General features: G+C 48.5%; 3 protein-coding genes across 4 annotated transcripts; 1 reads left to right on the forward strand and 2 right to left on the reverse strand.

Annotated features, from left to right (window-relative positions):
- Window positions 1-89: 89 nt before the first annotated feature.
- On the reverse strand, window positions 90-3,082 carry ENTR1 (endosome associated trafficking regulator 1). Its single transcript, XM_062505937.1, has 7 exons — window positions 2,954-3,082; window positions 2,687-2,875; window positions 2,147-2,220; window positions 1,909-2,020; window positions 1,580-1,642; window positions 831-967; window positions 90-524 (listed from the first exon to the last, which is right to left on the reverse strand). Exons 1-7 carry the CDS (start codon window positions 3,080-3,082, stop codon window positions 431-433), a joined length of 798 nt encoding a protein of 265 aa, XP_062361921.1. The 3' UTR covers window positions 90-430.
- Window positions 3,083-3,224: 142 nt separating this feature from the next.
- On the forward strand, window positions 3,225-9,449 carry PMPCA (peptidase, mitochondrial processing subunit alpha). Of its 2 annotated transcripts, XM_062505760.1 has the most exons (13): window positions 3,225-3,277; window positions 3,447-3,649; window positions 3,778-3,857; window positions 4,188-4,270; window positions 4,567-4,661; window positions 4,823-4,923; window positions 5,329-5,592; window positions 5,804-5,896; window positions 6,144-6,262; window positions 6,709-6,799; window positions 6,923-6,985; window positions 7,351-7,495; window positions 7,797-9,449. In XM_062505760.1, exons 1-13 carry the CDS (start codon window positions 3,225-3,227, stop codon window positions 7,964-7,966), a joined length of 1,560 nt encoding a protein of 519 aa, XP_062361744.1. In that variant the 3' UTR covers window positions 7,967-9,449. The 2 variants fall into 2 exon arrangements, with proteins under 2 accessions (XP_062361744.1, XP_062361745.1); XM_062505761.1 differs by lacking the exons at window positions 3,225-3,277; window positions 3,447-3,649; window positions 3,778-3,857; window positions 4,188-4,270 and having other exon boundaries at window positions 4,462-4,661; window positions 4,823-5,001.
- An 81-nt stretch (window positions 9,450-9,530) lies between these two features.
- On the reverse strand, window positions 9,531-18,079 carry INPP5E (inositol polyphosphate-5-phosphatase E). The gene is made up of 10 exons (XM_062505558.1): window positions 17,103-18,079; window positions 15,463-15,586; window positions 15,142-15,239; window positions 14,482-14,606; window positions 14,242-14,361; window positions 13,774-13,881; window positions 12,873-13,034; window positions 12,205-12,320; window positions 11,706-11,842; window positions 9,531-10,884 (listed from the first exon to the last, which is right to left on the reverse strand). The coding sequence occupies exons 1-10, from the start codon at window positions 17,936-17,938 to the stop codon at window positions 10,752-10,754; spliced, it is 1,959 nt and encodes a 652-aa protein (XP_062361542.1). The 5' UTR covers window positions 17,939-18,079; the 3' UTR covers window positions 9,531-10,751.
- Window positions 18,080-18,775: the final 696 nt, after the last annotated feature.

Below are 18,775 nucleotides of genomic sequence, written 5' to 3' on the forward strand. Positions count from 1 at the left end.
CCGCCCCGGGCCGGGCCTCGAGCGGGACCGCGGCGGCACCGGCACACCGCGACCACAGCCGGCGGCGGCACCGGCACACCGCGACCACCAGCGGACCCACGGGCCTTTCCCCCAGCACAACCAGAGCACTGAACGGCGACGAGAGCCCCAGCAAAAACTTGCGGTGCTGGCGGAGTCCCAGCCGAAACGTGGGGGAATTGCAGGAGGCACGGGGAGAAGGGGCCGCGGTCCCCGCCCAGCAGGACCGGGGATGTAGTCTGGTCCATTCCGGGGTTATGGATCCGTTGGTTGTGGCTGCACCGCGGGAAAGGATGGAGAAGCCAGGTCTGCAGTTTGGCATGTCGAAAAGAGGCCAAGTATTAAAAATTAATGTTTTAGTAATGGTTTCCATATGAAAACAAAGTCCTCCGTGTTGTGTGAGTCGCTGTCATCACTGTCCATCCTCTGACACCTCAGCGATTCTGTCTATGGATTTCAGAAGATCAGCGACAAGCTGTAGGGATTCTGCTCCGGAGAGCAGCTGCCTGGAATGGGAGAGACACAGTGTTATGTGTGGGAACAGGCAGTGTGGGGAGTTTTCCCATTCTGTGTTTTATCAAGCAGCATTTTATCAGGACTGGAAACTCAGACTCCCACTTTTCACTTATTTTTGCTATCTATGCCTGGAAGAGAACACATCACAGGTAAGAACATGGGGTAGCTCCTCTGGCACACAACACAAACCCCTGCATTTCAATCCTAAAAAACTCACTGAGGACGTTTACTTGTGAGCCCAGAACATAACTCAGTGCCTGGGAGGGTGTCAGGAGAGTTGTCCCAGCCCAGCTCACCTGATGGATGCTCTGGAGCTGGTTGTGACCTGGAGCAGGTGCTGCAGGGCCACCTCTGCGTTCTGCTTGGCCGTGGCCAACCCCGCCTGGCCTGCCCGCAGTGCCTCGTTCTCCAGCCTGGAACTCCTCAGTTCAGCCTGGGGGCAATGGGTGAAATCCATGTGAAACAACCTCAGAACTTCAGCAGATACTCTAGAGCTAAGGAATACATTCACACAGCAGCTCATGGGTGCGGAATGTGTAATAGTTAACTAACGCTAAGATAACTAATACAATAAAACAACGTAATAAATAGTGACAGGAGCCCATAACCAGACTGCCTAGAGTGAGGGAATCAGAATCAGGGTTGGAAAGGACCTTTGGATGTATCCAGTCCAACCTCCTGCCAAGGCAGTGTCACCTGCTCCAGGTGACACAGGGACATGTCCAGGTGGGTTTGGATGTCTCCAGAGAGGGAGACTCCAGGCATTCCCTGGAGAGTTTGCTCCAGGCTTCTGCCACCCTTCATGGAACATTCTTCCTCATTTCAGTTTCTGGCTAGTGCTCCTCATCCTGGCACTGGGCATCACTGAAGAGTCTGACACCATCCAGGCCCTCCCAGCCTCTGACAGGACACAACTCCCAAGCCTTTACTGAACCTGAAAACACACCCAGCATTTTCCTCAGAGCCTGCAAAACCCTTGCAATATCCTTTCCACTGGTTCAATTCTGAGATGAATCCCTGCAGCCCCAGCAATGCTACTCTATACCTGGAGCTGTGCATTTTCCTGTCTCAGTTTGGCAGCGCTGTTCTCAGCTTTGGCAGCCCGTTTCTGCAACAGAACAGAGATTATTGAAACCACAGCATGCTGAGGATAAACCAGGCAGCTTGAGCTATGTGGGAAGGAGTGATCCCAGCACAGAACTTGGAGGGATATGGTTTGTGTTACACCATGCCATGTTATGAATGTTTTAGGAGGTAGGAACAGCTCCCTCCTTCCTTCCTCACTGCTCCCTTTTGGGATGTGCAGAACGTCCCCAGCCTCACAGGGGAGAATTTCTTTCTGACATCTGATCTAAACATCAGGCCAACACTTACAGTCATCAACTGGAGATTCTGCTCCACATGCTGCACCATTGCTTCCAAATCCTGTGCTTCTTTTTCTTCTTTGATTTTGTTTTCCTCCAGCTTCTTCTCAAGCTTCCTCATCCTTAAAACAAATAAGGGATAACACACAGTAAGCACTTGTACCATTAAATATTTTAGGAAGGAAATTCTGGGAAAGGATCAAGAATCTCATGGTTTCATGTTATAAGGAAAATGATTTTTCACGCACTTGTCTGCTTGAGTTTCAGACAGAATCTGAAGCTTATTGATCTTGCTTCTCAAAATAGCATTCTCTTCTTTTAACTAAAAACAGAAATAAATCTTATTAGGGTTGAGGTGCATTTTCACAACAATACCAATGATCCAAGATCAGTAACAGAATACTCGGCTTTAATACTGGAAACCCTTGTGCTTTCTAATACATTCATGCTTAATTTTACCTTCAGTTTATCCATCGGAAACCACTGTGGGGCACAGGAACGTAGCACTGAACCACCAGTGCAAATGAGACTAATTAATGCTGCCGATTCTAAATAAACATGACCTCAGGGGGCAGGAGCACACGGAAGTCACCTGGGTCAAGTGCAGGGCAGCAGGACAGAGAAAGTACCGGACCTGCTCACGTTGAAAAGCACACTTCCAGACCTGATTCTCTTCCTCAGCAGCTCTTGGTAGCAGCAGGCTGTGACGCCGGGTTCTGTAGCAAGCCAGCAGCCAGCTCAGAGCTGGTGGGACAGAGAAAGGTGCCGGCAGGGCGGGCAGCGCTCACCTGCTCGTAGCTCGGCTGCCGGCAGGGGCCAGAGGCCGGTCCCGGGGCGGCTCCGAGCGTGACCAGGTGGGCCTGCTCCACGGCCAGCGGCTGGTAACTCTCGCTCCACTCCTCTTCCTCGTCCTGCTCGTCCCCCGACTCTGCGGGCACTGCGGGCAGCGGGGGCGCGACGGGCCCGGGCCAAGCCGCCTGCGGAGGGGACAGCCGGGGGTGAGGTGGCCGTCTTGACGGGACAGACCTCAACCGTGCTGCCGCGCAGGGCCTTACCTGTGTGTCACCGCCCGGCCCATCACCGCCGCGGGACTTGGAGCGGACGAACTCGCGGAAGGAGAAGGGGTTGGGCTCGGCCGAGCCCCGCGACAGCGGCTCCGCCACCGGCAGCGCCGGCGCCGCCATGGCCGCCTGAGGGCGCGGTGGGGCGGGGCCTCCCCGTGCGAGCGGACCAATGAACGGGCGGCCGCCGCCGCAGCGCCCAATGGAGGCCCCGCCCTCCCGGCTCGGCCCCGCCCCCTGACCCCGCCATCCCGGTGGCGGCAAGATGGCGGCGGCCATGGCGTGGCTGCGGCGAGGCGCTTGCGGCCCGGCCCGGCGGTGAGAGCGGCCCCGGCACCGCGCGGGGAGGGCACGGCGCTGGGGACAGCGAGGGGAACGGGCGGTAGCTCTCGGGACCCGCTCTGGGAGGGGATCAGCGCTCGGTACCGGCGTTGGCGGAGGGGCGCGCGCGGCACGGTGTCGTGACGGTGTCCCCGGTGTCCCTCAGGTGCGGGCTGGCGGCCGGCCGGAGCTACAGCGGCGGCAGCGCCTACCCCAGCGTGTCGCTGACGTGCCCGCTGCCCGGAGTGCCCAAGGCCGTGTTCGCGGCGGCCGAGAGCCGGGAGCGCTTCGAGACGCGGGTGACGGTGCTGGAGAACGGGCTCCGCGTCGCCTCCCAGAACAAGTTCGGGCAGTTCTGCACCGTGGGCAGTGAGTACCCGGCGGGGCTGGGGACAGCCGCTGTCGCCTCAGCTCCCCCCCCGCCCCGAGCCGGGGGTCGGGTTGTGAGGATCGGAGGGTGTAAAAGTCACGCTGGTTTATTCTCTTCTTTACACCAGTTTTGGTAAATTCGGGATCAAGACACGAAGCGAAATACCTCAGCGGTATCTCCCACTTCTTGGAAAAACTGGCTTTCTCTGTGAGTACTGCTCTGCAATGCCCAGGGGTCCCCAAATCTGCGGGGGCAGTGAGGGACAGCAGCCAAGGAGGGCCTGACCTGTAGGGCTCTCTGCACTTGAGCTGTTAAAACAGTGGTGACAGCATTGACAGAGTCACAGAATCTTAATTGCTTGTTAATTGTCATGACTAATTATATTTTGGAAGTCTTTGTGGTTTCACCTCCAAGGCTGGCATGTAGTGATCAAACCATGTGACTTGAATGAATGTAGAAGATGGTCTGGGTTACACTGAAGGGTTATCAGATAGTTATTGCTTTACTAATTAATAACACTGGTATCTTCTTTCTTAGTCCACAGCTCAGTTTGGCAGCAAAGATGAAATTCTTCTCACCTTAGAGAAGCATGGAGGCATTTGTGACTGCCAGGCATCAAGGTGAGCTGCTCCTTCTCCTGCTGTTACCTGGGTGTTGTAGCACTGACAGCACTTTGAATCTCTTTTTGTGGTGTGGGGCAGGAAAAGCCACTTTTTGTTCCCAAGCAGCAGAAATCTGTTTGGGCTGCTGGGAAGCTACAAAAGTGAGCCTGAAAGGATGATAAAATTCAGTTCTTTTTAACTTTGGAAGCATTTAATGATTAAAACAGCTTCATCTGTGATTTCCTGATACTGAGATGACACTGAATGACCTCAGAAATGACTTCTCAGTGCAGAACCTGTTGTTTGTGTTGCAGGGACACCATCATGTACGCAGTGTCTGCTGATGCCAGAGGCCTGGACACCGTGGTCAACCTGCTGGCTGATGTAACCCTCCAGCCCAGGTTATCAGGTCTGGCAACAAATCCTCTGCCTCAAAAAAAAAAACAACAAAAAAAAAAACCACCCAAACATTTCCAACACATGGCTTGCTCAGAATTCTCTCAGCAGTGCCCTTGCAGCAGCTGGGTGTTTTGTGTAGGGGTTGCCATCCCTTGCTTTGTCTCATTGCAGATGAGGAAATTGAGATGACCCGAATGGCCATAAGGTTTGAGCTGGAGGATCTGAATATGAGACCTGACCCAGAGCCTCTCCTCACAGAAATGATCCATGCGGTAACACACTGGGAATCCCACCCTGCATGCAGCCTCTCCTGCTGCATTTTCTTCCTTGTGAATTTTGCCAGCTTCAGGGTTTGTTTTAGACTAAAAAGCAGATTTTTTGCTATTCGGTTTTTGTGATGGGAGAATTTGGCTGTCCCTTCACTCTGAAATCCAGCATTCCCCACATGTGGAAGATTCTAACCCAAACTGAAAAAACAAAAAAACCTATCTGTAACTTCTCTTTGTTGATGTGGGTGACAAAATGTTACTGAGTTGTACTGACATTAGTGAAATAATGTTTAGCTTTTCCTCTCTGAGATGTGGGCTTAATTCCAAATCAAAAAGAGGTTTAGGGAAGGATTTATGGAAAAAAATGAAGCGGTGTTTGTGACTTTTCATGTGCCTGTTCCCTTTTAGGCAGCCTTCAGAGACAACACAGTGGGACTGAACAGGTTCTGCCCCGTGGAGAACACAGACAAAATTGACCGAGATGTTCTGCACTCCTACCTGAGCAGTTACTACACCCCAGACAGGATGGTGCTGGCTGGGGTGGGCATAGAGCATGAGCACCTGGTGGAGTGTGCCAGGAAATACCTGCTGGGGGTGGAGCCCGTGTGGGGCTCTGGGAAGGGCAAGGCTGTGGACAGGTCCGTGGCTCAGTACACTGGAGGCATCATCAAGGTACGTGGTGGAGGTGGCATCCAGCATTTTGCTGGGAATTACTGATTTCTCTAAAGGCTTTTGCTTTTCTTAAGTTACATTTCATGAGTATGAGCCCAAACTGGTCAATGACAGCTGTTAATTGGGTGGCATGGTAATTATTGGGGATGTATCAAACTGGGTACAACAGCTCTGAAAGTTGGTGTTAATAATCTGTCTGTGTTTCCCACAGGTTGAAAAAGACATGTCAGATGTGAGTCTGGGCCCTACTCCCATCCCAGAGCTCACCCACATCATGATTGGGTTAGAAAGCTGCTCATTTTTAGTAAGTATTAATTTCAAAGCCTTCATTTTGTATGGCCTATACTTGAAGAATCCCAGGATCACTGATCCATCACACAAATACTGACATCTTTGCTGCTGCACATCAAAACAAGCAGCATTTTCCATGACATTTTGCTGAAGGCCTTGACCTTCACGCTGTTCTTTTGCTGTGTTTTTTTTTTCTTCCCTTTACTCACCCCAGACCCTCAAGAGCTCTGCCATTACCTGAGTTTTTTGTTCCAATCCAGGAGGACGATTTCATTCCTTTTGCGGTGCTGAACATGATGATGGGAGGTGGTGGCTCTTTTTCAGCTGGAGGGCCTGGCAAAGGGATGTTCACCCGGCTGTACCTCAATGTGCTCAACAGGTTGGTTTGTCTTCAGTTTAAGGGGTGGCAGAAACAATCCTGTAGCAGGTTTACATAGAAAAAAAAAAAAAAAAAAAGCAAACCCCACCAGGTTTTACATCAGTTTGTTCTGCTTGGAACATGGACACTTGGCATTTTGAGAGGGTGAAAGTAAAGGGCAGAAGTCACCAGGAATTCTGCTTTCTTCTGCTAGTCCTGTTGATACTTTAATCTGGGAATATTAACAGGATTGGCTGTTTATGGTCCTGGGTTTGGTCTCAAGGATTCAAGTGGAGAGAAAGGAGTAAATGCCACATGCATAAAATGTCAGAGGCAGGGATTGATAATTCTCCTTGCACTGCTGAGAATCCTGAAAGTGCACTAGGAGTTTGCTCACTGTCCGTGTTGAATTTTTACATGGTAAATTCTGGGTTTTAAATTTTAGAATACTGTTTGTATATCCACAGGCACCACTGGATGTACAATGCCACCTCTTACCACCACAGCTATGAGGACACAGGTCTCCTGTGTATCCATGCCAGTGCAGACCCAAAACAGGTACAGAGTCCTGTACTCAGTGACAGGAGTCTCTAAACAATAACCACCACATCACTCAGTACCAGAGAGTTCTGTGTACATAAGGATTGTTCTGATCTTTTCCATTGTCTATTTTCCCCACAGGTTCGGGAGATGGTGGAAATCATCACCAGGGAATTCATCCTCATGGCAGGAGCAGTGGGAGAGGTCAGCAGCACATTTGAGTTTGCAGGTGGTCTTTGAGCTGAAATAATCCCTGGAAGTGTCCAAAGCCAGGCTGGACAGGGATTGGAGCAACCTGGGATAGTGGAAGGTGGCCCTGCCCTGGCAGGGAGTGGAAGTGGATGAGTTTAAGGTCCCTTCCAACCCAAACCAGTCTGGGATTCTGTGAATGCATTGCATTGACTGTGCTAGACTGGATTTTTTTGGATAATTTTGTTACACTTTTCTGTAAAAGAGCACATTAACATTAGCAATGCGTCCAACAAAGAGGTGTCTGCATAACCCTTCCACATTACCTTGTACTACAGAGAGCAGCCAGATTTTTTTTTTTATTTCCTGCTCATTTACAGGTGGAACTTGAGAGAGCAAAGACACAGCTCAAATCCATGCTCATGATGAACCTGGAGTCTCGACCAGTGATCTTTGAAGATGTGGGGAGGCAGGTTTTGGCAACAAACACAAGGAAGCTACCTCATGAGCTCTGTGCCCTCATCAGTGAGTAGACAAAGCTTTGCCTTGTGGGCACCTGTACCTGCAGTTGTAGGTACAGTTAAAATATTCTTGTAGCACTGGTGAATTACCTCTGAAAGCCTGGGGGCATACATACTACAGAAATACATTTCAAACTGAGCTTAATTGCTTTCAAGCTAACACAGGGCTTATTTTAGTCAGAAGGAAGGGAAAATGAGAATCATGGTAGAGAAGATACAGAGTTGGTTTTCTGAGCATCAGCCTGAAGCTGCTTTGTGCTGTTCACAATGGAGGTGTCACAGCTCTGCCTTTTTTCTGTCTGCAGGTCAGGTGAAACCCACTGATATCAAGAGGGTGGTGACTAAGATGCTGCATAAGAAGCCAGCAGTGGCTGCCCTGGGTGACCTGACAGATCTGCCCACGTATGAGCACATCCAGGCTGCCCTTTCCAGCAAGGACGGGCGGCTCCCGCGGCTCTACCGCCTCTTCCGATAGAGCAGCACCCCCTGCCCGACTCAAAATCCCTTCTTTTTTAATGGTTTTTGTTGTTTTGGGTTTTTTTTTATTTCTCATGTTGCTGTTCCACCCTCCCTCCCCCCAATGCTCCCAGGCATTCTGTGCAACATGGAGCCGAGCAAAGCTGCTTCGGAGCACTGGACTGTGCAGAGCTGGTGTAAGGAGCCAGCACTGGCTCTGGAGGAGGAGTTTGACCCTCTGAGTAGGTTACAAGAGAAGATGGGTGTTGACTGCCTTCTCTTGGCTTTGGGGAGAACAGAGCAAGCCAAAATACTCATCACTGGAATGAAAGCACATCTCTGAGCAGTCAGTCGTTGTCTCCATCACCCCAGCAGTGGAAGTGGGGCTGTCACAAGAGGCCCCACTGTGCCATCCCTGAGGAATGTGTGGCACCTAAAACAGCTTGGCTTACATGTCTGAATTCAAAGAATATTTTTAACTGTTACCAAGGTGAACAAAGACTTGGTCAGACTGAATTAGGAAAATAATAGTTACTGTCCCTGTGAAGTTAGGCAAAAAATTTCCTGTAATCCAGGTTTTGTTACAAATCATGGATCCATTTCATCAGTGTAATTCATCATCTGACAAGGAGTCACCCACCTGGGAACAGCTTCATCATCTTGCTAGAGCTCCAAGGAAAGCAGACCCAGGACAGAACCAATTTTCTGTGGAGTTCCTCTGCAGAGGTGCTGTACATACTGGACACTTACTTGAGAATGAGATTGATGCTGTTCTTTACGTTTTTCACTTGGACATGAGCTGTGCTAAAGAATAAAAGTTCTTTTCCTCTAGAATTGCTATACAAACAGTTATTAAAAGAGTTGCTGCTGCTGCACCTTCAACTCTTGCCTCATTTCCTCAGTGTCACCCAGATGGACTTAAGGCCTTGCAAAAAGAAGACACAATCAGTCTTACAGCAGAGCTGTGGCTCAGCTGGAAGTCAAGATAAAATCACAACATTTAGAAACATGATCTTGACTGACACCACGTCACAGAAAGCCAAGTGCCACACGTGTGACATGCTGAAGAAATGGAGACTCAAAAGAGGAATAAAAGACTGGATTTATATAATCCCCTAATTCATGGGTTTAAAAATACGAGACAGCTGCACTGCAGCTCTTCACTGCTACACGTGTATGGTAAGGAGCAATGCAGCTGGGAGCAGAGCACTGTGAGGCTGCAGTTACCTGCTTTACCCCATCCTTTCCTCGTGCAGCTCAAAGGAAATGTTGCATTACTTCCTGCAGAGCCCACAGTGTGGAAGTCCTGTTCAGCTGTTGTGTATGCTTGTGAGGAAATAAAAGAGACCTCTGAACAACCAGAGCAAGTAGTAAGAGTTCTGAAATTCATCTGCCAAAGGTTTCCTGAACTGGCAAGTGGAGCATGCTTTGTTCAATGCAAACAATTACAGAGAAATCTGTCCCACCCCTTCATCTGAAGACAAGTGGCCCAGGTCACCCAAACACACACCACGCAAAGAACTCTGGTTCTGACAAAAATAAAAGCTGGTTCTCAGATAAGGTATTGCATTTAATTTATTTTTATTCCTTTAAAAAGAAAGGAAATCCAAATACCTGATGGCTACAGACAGGTCAGTGCCATAAATGTACCGCAGAACAGGAGCCTGTCTTGGACAGGTTGCATAGTCAGCAGCACTTCCTCCAAGGTGTTTGCATGATGTTTTAGGTCCTAAGGTGATTAATGATCCCATCTGTGCCCACGAGGAGTTCTTAGTTATTAGCTGTACTTAACATTTTACCAGTGCCATACTGGTCCTTGTAGGATATATAGCCTTAAGACAACACTACTTCAAAAATAGCAAGTTATTCACAGTTTACTGATCTGGAAAAATAAAACCAAAAGGAATTGATTGTGATTGGAGGTAATGGAGCTGTGTGGAGCTGAGTGGCTGCAGTTGCTCTGCAAACCTCCCTGGTGCACACTCACTTGGCATCACTTTGGTGAAGCATCACACAATGCCCTGTTCTCAGATAAATTCCAACTGCTGCTGCTGCTGAAGGCAGGTAGTGCTTAATCAGCCCTGGGGAGGACAAGTGAGTTCAGGAAGGGATTGCTTCAAGCAGTCTCAGCAGGCAAATACATGGCCTGAGAGTTTGGTATTTACCCCCTTAGGAATAGAAGGCCTATGGAATGATTATTGAAAGGCAATGTTTCTACACTTCAGTGTACAGGAGTACATTCACATACGATTTGCTGTAGAGGACCCAAAAAGCCCAACACAGGAGCACCATCCATACACAGGACTGCCATGAACTAGTCCCTGTTACTCCTTGTACAGAATTGTACCAACACTTGGCTACAGAGAAGGAGCAAACCCAACCCCACACTGGATGGAAGTTAATCTGACCAAACCAAAGAGACAAACAAAGAATTCACCTTCCTGCAGACCTTTCTTAGGTCCCCTGCCCTGGGTGATTGATACCAGTTCCAGCAGCTGTGCCCCTGCTTGGAGGGGAACCAAAGGTCTGCACCCAGTGGCTTCCTAAGATAGTCTGGTTGAGAATAAATCAATTACACCAGCTGGGATGGGTGTTTTAAATAACTGACTCCTCTTCTTCGGCAGAAGCACTTGAGCTACATGGATTAGCTCATGCAAATGAATCCAGGATGAGGTTTAAGACATTTTTCACAAGCCACAGCAACTGCCAGAGGTGCTTATGCAGACAATTCCCTGCAGAGTTTGCCATGGCCTGAAATCCTCTTTCGGGGCACCTCTACCACAAAGCACTGCAGAGCTTTCAGCTCAAGAAATGCTACATATGCTGCTGGATCTTTGGTCCTTTTGTTCACGGCGTTTCAGAAGTTCCCTTGTAGCCCGCCTCCTTATTCCAATTAAATACAGGTCTCTGTCAAACAGCCCTGCAGCCAGGGGGATGCTGCAACAGGAACACAAGCCAGAAGGTCAGGGCAGAAATAAATTCTTGTTTGCCCAGCATTTCCCAACTACTTCATACAACAAAGGCCATAAACCCAATTTTTTACTTTCTTAAGGCATTCAGCTGTTGCTGTGGGAGGAACAAGAGTTGTTCTTCCACAGCAACAAGTTAAGGTTTTTCACAATATTTTAAAATGCTGGTTGTAAAAGGGAAATGTACTTTAAATTTTAGCATTAACTCATCTGCTTTCATATATAGAGGACCTGAGCAGCCCATCACACACTGTTACTTAATGGGTATTTAATACCCAGAAACAAAATTCCCATTGTAATTGCACTGTTGATCAAATACTTTGAAAAATCACTTTTCCAGATATGTCTTGAAATTCCTGACCATGTTAGTCACCAAAAAATAAAAAATTCCAAACCAAATTTTCTAAGGAGGTCTACTAATACAACAGCCTACAGTAGGACATTAGAACTTTGAAAATACTCCACTAACGTCCAGCTGTGGTGAACTGCAGCCACCACTGGGGAGGGAAAACAGAACTGATCCTAAAGAGGGAAAGAGGAAGAGAAGAGGAAAGCTGCCCATGCTGAAAACACAGATTTCTATTCCATTCCTGTGGGCTCTGTTTATTCCCCTCAGAAAGATTGAGGCAGCAGGGATTTCAGCTGTCAGTGCAAGGTTTAAGCTCTTACTGCTCTGACCACCAGCGTGCACTGAGTAAAACCCAAACAGGCCTGCAGGGATAGACACAGGAGAATATCCTTGGGATCACTGGAGCCGTGAGCAACCGTGGAGCTGCAGGAGGTACTCACTTGTCTCTGCCAGGCCTCACTTTGACACGAAACAAGGCAAACACAGGTCGGTGGTCTGAGGTTCTGATGACAGGACAGGAGGAATATTTGACAGCCTGGATGTCATCCTTGTAGCGGCTGCGGAACACGACTCGGTCCTGGAGGCAGGGACAGAGAGGACAGTGATGGAGACTCCCTCTGCACATCATCCACCCTGGAAAGCAGCACTGCTTCACAAGAGACAAATCCAATCATTTACACATTCCACTTAATGAAATTAATGTGTCCTTGGATGGGGATCCATTCATGAAGCGTCTGATCCCAACAGTTGTTCTGTGCCAGTTGTTCTGAGCACAGGGAGAGCCCACTCAGACAGGATGTAAGGCAGGGAAAATACGGTGAACAAACACTCCCTGTGCTCACAAATTCAACAATCCTTTCTTCCAGAAGTCCCACATGCCCTTAAGCAACAAATCTCAGCACAACTGAATCCCCTTTGACTTCTGAAATAATCCCTTACCGTGTAGGAGGGAGTCCTTTGTTTGGAAGTGGAGTCATAGCTGTCCTTTCCTATGTCAAACTTGTAGGAAGGTCGGAAATGGATATCAGCCTCTTGGAATCCTTTGAAAATAGAACCTGTACAGGAAGGGGAAAATAGCATGAACAAACTCATCCCTCCTGAGAACTGGGCACTGTGTCTACAAATGCTGGCTAGAAACAACAGCCATGTACATCCCAGAAAAACCTAGGCTTGGGCTCCAGAAAGGGAGCAAGTTCCAGTCCTGACATGGAGAGGATAAAAAACAGCCAGTGGCTGTTTAGTCAGTGGTCAGTTAAACAAAGAAAACCCGGTCCATGCACTTCCACTGAAAACTCATGCTGCTTTGCAGATGCTGTTCAAATCCAAATTCCCTGGACACTGGGACAGAATGATGCCCAGGTTATGGAGGAGTCAGATGAAACAGCAGCAAATGGGTTGGGAGGTTACATTAAACAGAGCAAATTGCTACAGCCAAAGGTCCCTTGACACACTGCCACTGTATTTGCCAACTGCTGACTCCCATTTTTAGGGAACTTAACCAAAGAAAGCAGGAAAGGTCTCCAGGAAATGGGGACTGGGCTGACATTACTCCTGTGTGGAAGTAGCTTTGTTTCTGGAGAGGAGGGAGACAAACAGCTGCCCCTTACCCCGACTCATCTCACTGGTCAGCTGGTCATACAGCAGGAGCTTGGACACGTCTGTGTCTGGGTGCTGGTTCAGGATGGAATCCACAGTCTCCCGATCCTTATTCAGGCGGAAGTTGAAGTCACCAAACCAGAAAACTTCATCAAACCGAGTTGTGACATCACCTGCAAATTCACACCGCAAGTGTTCATCACAAGGGATGCTGCTGAATGAGTTTGAGGAACAGGAAGAAATTCTTTTTCACTATCTGGAGATGTGATATTGAGTATTGTTTTCTACCTGTGGTCGCCACTGAATGTGGTAATTAACAACCCAGAACAGAAATGTTTAAAGCTGAAAAGAGACCAAACTATCTATAGGACCTAACACCAGAGGGAACACAAAAAGCTCATGCTACACTACAGATACATTCAATTTCAGAGTATATTCAATTTCCTAGTAAAAGGACCTAATTATTTATCTAGGCATCAAGTTGTCAGCACAGTATTAGAAAACAATAATGGACTTTGGCAAACAATAGTCTGACCTGTGTACAGGCAAAGTGATGTAAGGTGTGTTCTCCTAAATTTTGAAATGAAGTAATTCCTAATTGTTCTAGAAAACACTTAGAAAGCAAAACACACCTGTCATATTCATAATAATTAAACCAAAATTATCATATTGCTAAAAAATACATCGCATAAGAATTCCCTATTGAATTTTCTCTCTCACAATTTTTTTCTCAAGTTCCCAATTTAAAGGAAAAAAAAAAAATCACGGGAGTAATAACCATCCTCAAACCAAAAAGACCTGTTTTTACACAGTCTCAAATTATCACTCTTGTCTCTTTCTCAGTGCAGACTGAGAGACAATGCACAGACTCTGCTGATCTGGGCTCTCCCACACTCATGGTTTCACACTTACTAGAACTGGATCGATAGGGATTTGTGTCCGGAACATTCTTGGGAAGTGTGAGGGCTTGAATGGTTTTATTGTAGTCCAGTTTCCTCTCATTCACTTTACTGTCCCCAGCTGCAAGACAGAAAGCCCGTTACTGCCAACAATGAATCATTTTCATTCAATGACCATCTTTGATTATGCCAAGAGCTTCCAAAGGGTATCAGACATTTTCCACATGTAAAATGTGACACTCTGGGAGTGTCTGCACTGAATAATGATGGCAGAAGTGTGGAAAAGGGGATACACGGTGCAGAGTTGATTTCTGTTTCCATAAACACAGTTCTTTTGCAAGTTTGTTACCAAACAATCCTCCTCCCTTCGGAGCTCAGCAATCCTGAGCTTTGGCTTCAGCCAAAGCTTTTTCACCTCTGTACAGTTCCCTCCCCTCTTCTCTCAACCAGGACACTCATAGCAAGATTGCAAATGTCTCACATGTGAAGTGAGAGGTGATGAAGAGAAAGGAGGTCCCAAAAAACGTGAAGCTGATTCCCAGAGCTCCCTTGGTTTTGATTTGAGACACGATTCGAGTTGTCACCGTGGCGTACTCCACTTCTGGAAGGAGGAAAAGAAAATGCTGTTACTGAAACGCTTCTGACAGTGAGCAGGGAGGTTAGGAGGGGGAGGAAAGGGCAGGGCACAGGCTGGCAGCAGTGCCTTCAGCTCACCACACACCTGAGCAGAACCAGATGAGGTCCCTGCGGATGAACACGGACATGTAGAGCACTCCATGAGCAGCTGAGTGCAGCAGGACGTAGTGGGGGCCCAGGGTCTCCTGCAGGCGGATCTCCCACTCTCTTCTGCAGGAAAGAATAACAGCTGGATCACACAGACAGTACAGGAGACAACAACCAGGAGAGAAGATCAGCCTTGTGCACACAGAGCAATCCCTCTCACGCAGAACAACTCAGAAGCAAAACCTCCCTGCACTGAACTAAGGGGTGGTGCCACGGAAACCAAAAGGGCTTTGCCATCAAATTCTGCATGTCCAGAGAAGCTGTTCCATCCCTGGAAGTGTCCAAGGGCAGGTTGCACAGGGCTTGGAACACCCTGGTCTAGTGCAAGGTGGCCCTGCCATGGCAGGGGGTGGCACTGGACAGGCTTTAATGCCCCTTCCAACCCAAACCATTCTGGGATTTTATGATTTACAGATCTCTGTCACTTCTTTCTCTAAATCCCATTTCCTCTGGTGCTCATGCAATAGAATTCAGTCTTGATAAATGGGTTGATTACTGAAAATATTAGGAATATAATGGAGACTATTTCTAGTCTAATTCAAAGCAAAATGATTAGTTAACAATAAAAGAAGATGGTTCATTACATTGTTTTTGCTACCTGTCTGGACAGCCTTCTTGAACCCCAATGACATACATGTCCTGGGCAAAGTCTGGATCTGTTGGCAATAAGAAGTCATCCAGATTCACTGGAAGTTCCTATTACACAAGAAATTTAAAACAAAAAGAAAGGAAAGAAAAGAAAAGCAGTATTAGTTATGCAAAGATTTACTAGAAAGATACCTTGTAATTTGACAAAGATGATGACTCAGGCTGACAAGGAACACAGTCATGAACAGAAAAACATCCCCCCAGTCCTCTCAGTAGAGCTGGGGTAACTTTACTGCTGCCAAAGAACCTGTGAAGACTTCTGTGCACCTACCTTCTGCCCCTGCATGTTCCAGGTGGCCACAAAGATTCCCATATTTCGATCAGGGAAATATCTGCTGAGTTCTTCTGCTCCCATTAAGGCACCACTTGCCAGAAGGCTGCCTTCCAAATAGCTCCTGTGGACAGAAGACCCAAAAAAGAGCACCTAAGGAAAGGGCATGGCAGCTGGGATATTGATGTGTAGTGTTTGAATCTTGAAGTAATTAAGAATATACCTTTAAGAATACAGAATTTAATATTTATAAATTGTTCTGCTTGTCTGAAGCTCCTTCCAAAGCCAGGACACGAGGGTGACGGTGAGGCTGATGCTGCTCAAGTCTGTGATGAGAAGGCTGAAGCCATCCAAAGTCTTCCGCCCTACTAATACTCATCCAGACACAACAAAGAAATTGGTTTGATAACCTCAGGTTGCCAAGAGAAGCTGTGGCTGCCCCTGGAAGTGTCCAAGGCCAGGTTGGACAGGGCTTGGAGCACCCTGGGACAGTGGGAGGCGTCCCTGCCCATAGCAGGGGGTGGAACTGGATGAGCTTTGAGGTCCCTTCCAACCCAAACCATTCTGTGATTCCATTAAATTTGAGTACCTTGAAGCAGCTCAGTTTACTTCAAACACAAAACCAGCTCCACCATTCCCAGTGTTCTGGCATCAGGTTTCTCCTAACCAAAAACTTAAACTCACATCCTTCCTTCAATTCAGCTCATCAGCTTCAAGAAAATAATTTATTGAGCCTGAGGTCTCAAAATATCCCCTTTGGAAAGGACAGATGCATCCCACAGCACCTGCCTCTCTGAAAGGACATGCTTACAGAGGTGAGGGATGCTGGCACAGGGACTGCATATTGAATAAGCATTTTTAATCTTGCTTAAGCTCTGCAAATAATGATGAGAGAATAACGTCAGGGAGTTCTGGGCAACCCAACACTGCCCACCTGGCTCCAACTGCTTTAGGGAGGAATGAGGAAGAAAACCCTCACGGCAAACAATCTATCAAGTAACTATCAAGTAACAATCTATCTCTGGGGCTTTTTTACCAGCTACTAACACTTGAATTTATGTCAGAATTATTTCATTTCTACTACTGACTCCCACGCTTTGGATCAATAATTAGATTTTTCTCTCCTGGAGAAGCTGGGACAGAGGAGCTCCTGTGGGACACTGGAGTAGTTCCCAGCACATAATTTGATCCTGCCAGAAACCAGACAAGTGCAACATCTGCTCAGCACCTCACAGGACTGTGATAATGCTGCAAGAAGATCTCCATTTAAAATAGCCAGTGTTATTTTTTTCTGTAATTTATCATTTTGGTTCAAGCCCAATGTATTTTTAGGTTTTTCTAAATAGTTTTCCCAACTGCTGGCATGCACAGCCATCTCTTCTTAATTCTCAAACCAGATTATGTTAATATGACAAGCAAACTGACAGCAAATCAGACTCGTATTTCTGAAAATACTTATCTAAAAGGAGCAAATGCAGAGTATTTGTACTGATCTCTTTTTTCGTCTTCCAACTCTCTGCACAGCAGGTTAAGCAACACAGCTTTTGTGCTTTACCAGGAGCTCAGAAGTTCCCTGCCCAGTGGGATCCTCCTCCTTGCTAACACCCCAAAAGCCAGGAGAAAAGCTGGGGCAGCCCTACCTGCTGCGAACATCCTTGGCTCGGATGGGAGTGAGCACGCTGAAGGTGGATTTCATGGAGTCCGTGGAGCAATTGTCATAGAGAGTCCCATTGCCCTGCAGCCTGGAGTCGCTGAGGCTGCTGCTCACCCTCCCAAACTTGTGCTGAGAATAATGTCGGTAATCCAGACAATCTGAGTCGATCCTATTAGCTGTCCTCAGCGAGTGGGAGGCCACGTTGAGCTCCACAGGGGGGGGCAGGGGGCGGGCCGGCATGATTTGGGACAGCCGGGGTTTGCCCCCCTTCCCCCGCAGGAGCCCCCCAAAGGCACTGGAGATCTCGGAGGCTCGTTTGCCCAGGTCCGAGGTGCCTCCCCTGCTCTTTCCCCCGGGACTGGCTTCCAAGGCGTCTGGTGAACTGTGCAAAGAATCCTGCTGGCAGCAGGGATTGCAGGGACTGGCCCTGCCCTTGGTGGGAGGGCTGGGCGACGCTTCCTGTAGGGAACCATTGGAGGAGCTCGTCTCGTTGGGATCAGTCAGACTTTCCTGGCTTGTCCTAAATCGTCTCCACTTCCTCCAGCTCTTTTCATCCAGGGATGCAGCACGTTCCAGCCGGGGCTTCCGAGGGGGCCTTGGAGTGATGGATCTAATTTTCATATTGGCTTTGAGTTCTTCTGGCAGAAGCTTTAAGGTCTCACTTATGGGCGTGCCTATTTTCGGAGGTGCCCCATCGCCCCCAGCCTCCTTTTTGGCTGCTTTTCCAGCTTTTTTCGCCTGCAGGTCCTGTACTGCTCCACCCTCCACGCTCCGAGTAAGACACACCCTTGAGTGCTGCGGAAATCCATTCGGAGTACTCATTGTCCCCCAGGTACCAGCTGTGGATGCTGCCCCAGATGAAAAGTTCCTCAAAGCATACTTTCCCTCCCTTTATCACCCTGTGGGTTCACAGGGCTTTACTCAGCCAGCAAGACATGGGGATTGCAGACAGCTCAGCCTTTAGCTGGGAATGAAGGGCAGGTGAATGTGCAGGCAGATGCATTGTCTGCAAAATTCCAAGACTTGGGATACCTGGATTCCCCCAAGAGAAAGATGTAAGAAAGGAAAGTTATCGAGCTGCTAACTGTACTCCTTGATCACAAAGCATCTCCTTGCAGGACCTCCCTCTAGCACAGCTCACACCTTAACGTGACCTTGTTAGAAAATCACTGTTATTTCCCGTTTTCTTCACCCAAAAGCAGAGCAGAGACTTCTTCCCCGCTGCAGGCATCACGGCTATGTCCACCCTTCTTTAAGGAAAGGCTGTTAGGAAATTTACGCTGCACGGAAAGCCCAGCTCGCTGTCCTTGCTGCACACACGGCGTCACCAGCACCGGCTGCCCGAGGCCAGGAAATTTCCAGTGATGCCACAGCCAGGAAATCGCTGCCGCCTTCTCCTACCTTGCACCAACCCCACTCACCGCCGCCGACACCGAGAAAATACCTCATTTAGGGTCGGCTTAAGGGTACGGAAACGGGGTTCCAGTATATTTCTACACGGGGGAAGCACCTCGTCATTCTGCGGCTACCGCGGACCAGCCTCCCCCGGCCCTGGGATGGCAACAACACGCGGTGAAGGCAGCTCAGAGCGCGGGTTCGGTACCGAGGGGCCGCGGCCTGCACGTCCCGGCCGGGCAGGGCGGACCCGGCCCTCACCCC

The sequence above is a fragment of the Cinclus cinclus genome, chromosome 19 (genome assembly GCF_963662255.1).
Source record: "Cinclus cinclus chromosome 19, bCinCin1.1, whole genome shotgun sequence".
NCBI classification, from domain to species: domain Eukaryota; kingdom Metazoa; phylum Chordata; class Aves; order Passeriformes; family Cinclidae; genus Cinclus; species Cinclus cinclus.

Coding starts and splice junctions, on each gene's coding strand:
- ENTR1 (XM_062505937.1), bottom strand. CDS start 3,082: ATGGCGGCGCCGGCGCTGCCGGTGGCGGAGCCGCTGTCGCGGGGCTCG. Junction 2,876..2,953: donor GGCCGGGCGGTGACACACAG/GTAAGGCCCTGC, acceptor TCCCCTCCGCAG/GCGGCTTGGCCCGGGCCCGT. Junction 968..1,579: donor AGGAAAATGCACAGCTCCAG/GTATAGAGTAGC, acceptor CATTGCCCCCAG/GCTGAACTGAGGAGTTCCAG.
- PMPCA (XM_062505760.1), top strand. CDS start 3,225: ATGGCGGCGGCCATGGCGTGGCTGCGGCGAGGCGCTTGCGGCCCGGCC. Junction 3,650..3,777: donor GCAGTTCTGCACCGTGGGCA/GTGAGTACCCGG, acceptor TCTTTACACCAG/TTTTGGTAAATTCGGGATCA. Junction 4,924..5,328: donor TCACAGAAATGATCCATGCG/GTAACACACTGG, acceptor GTTCCCTTTTAG/GCAGCCTTCAGAGACAACAC.
- INPP5E (XM_062505558.1), bottom strand. CDS start 17,938: ATGAGTACTCCGAATGGATTTCCGCAGCACTCAAGGGTGTGTCTTACT. Junction 15,587..17,102: donor GCCAAGGATGTTCGCAGCAG/GTAGGGCTGCCC, acceptor TTCTGTCCACAG/GAGCTATTTGGAAGGCAGCC. Junction 14,362..14,481: donor CCTCATCTGGTTCTGCTCAG/GTGTGTGGTGAG, acceptor TCCTCCTTCCAG/AAGTGGAGTACGCCACGGTG.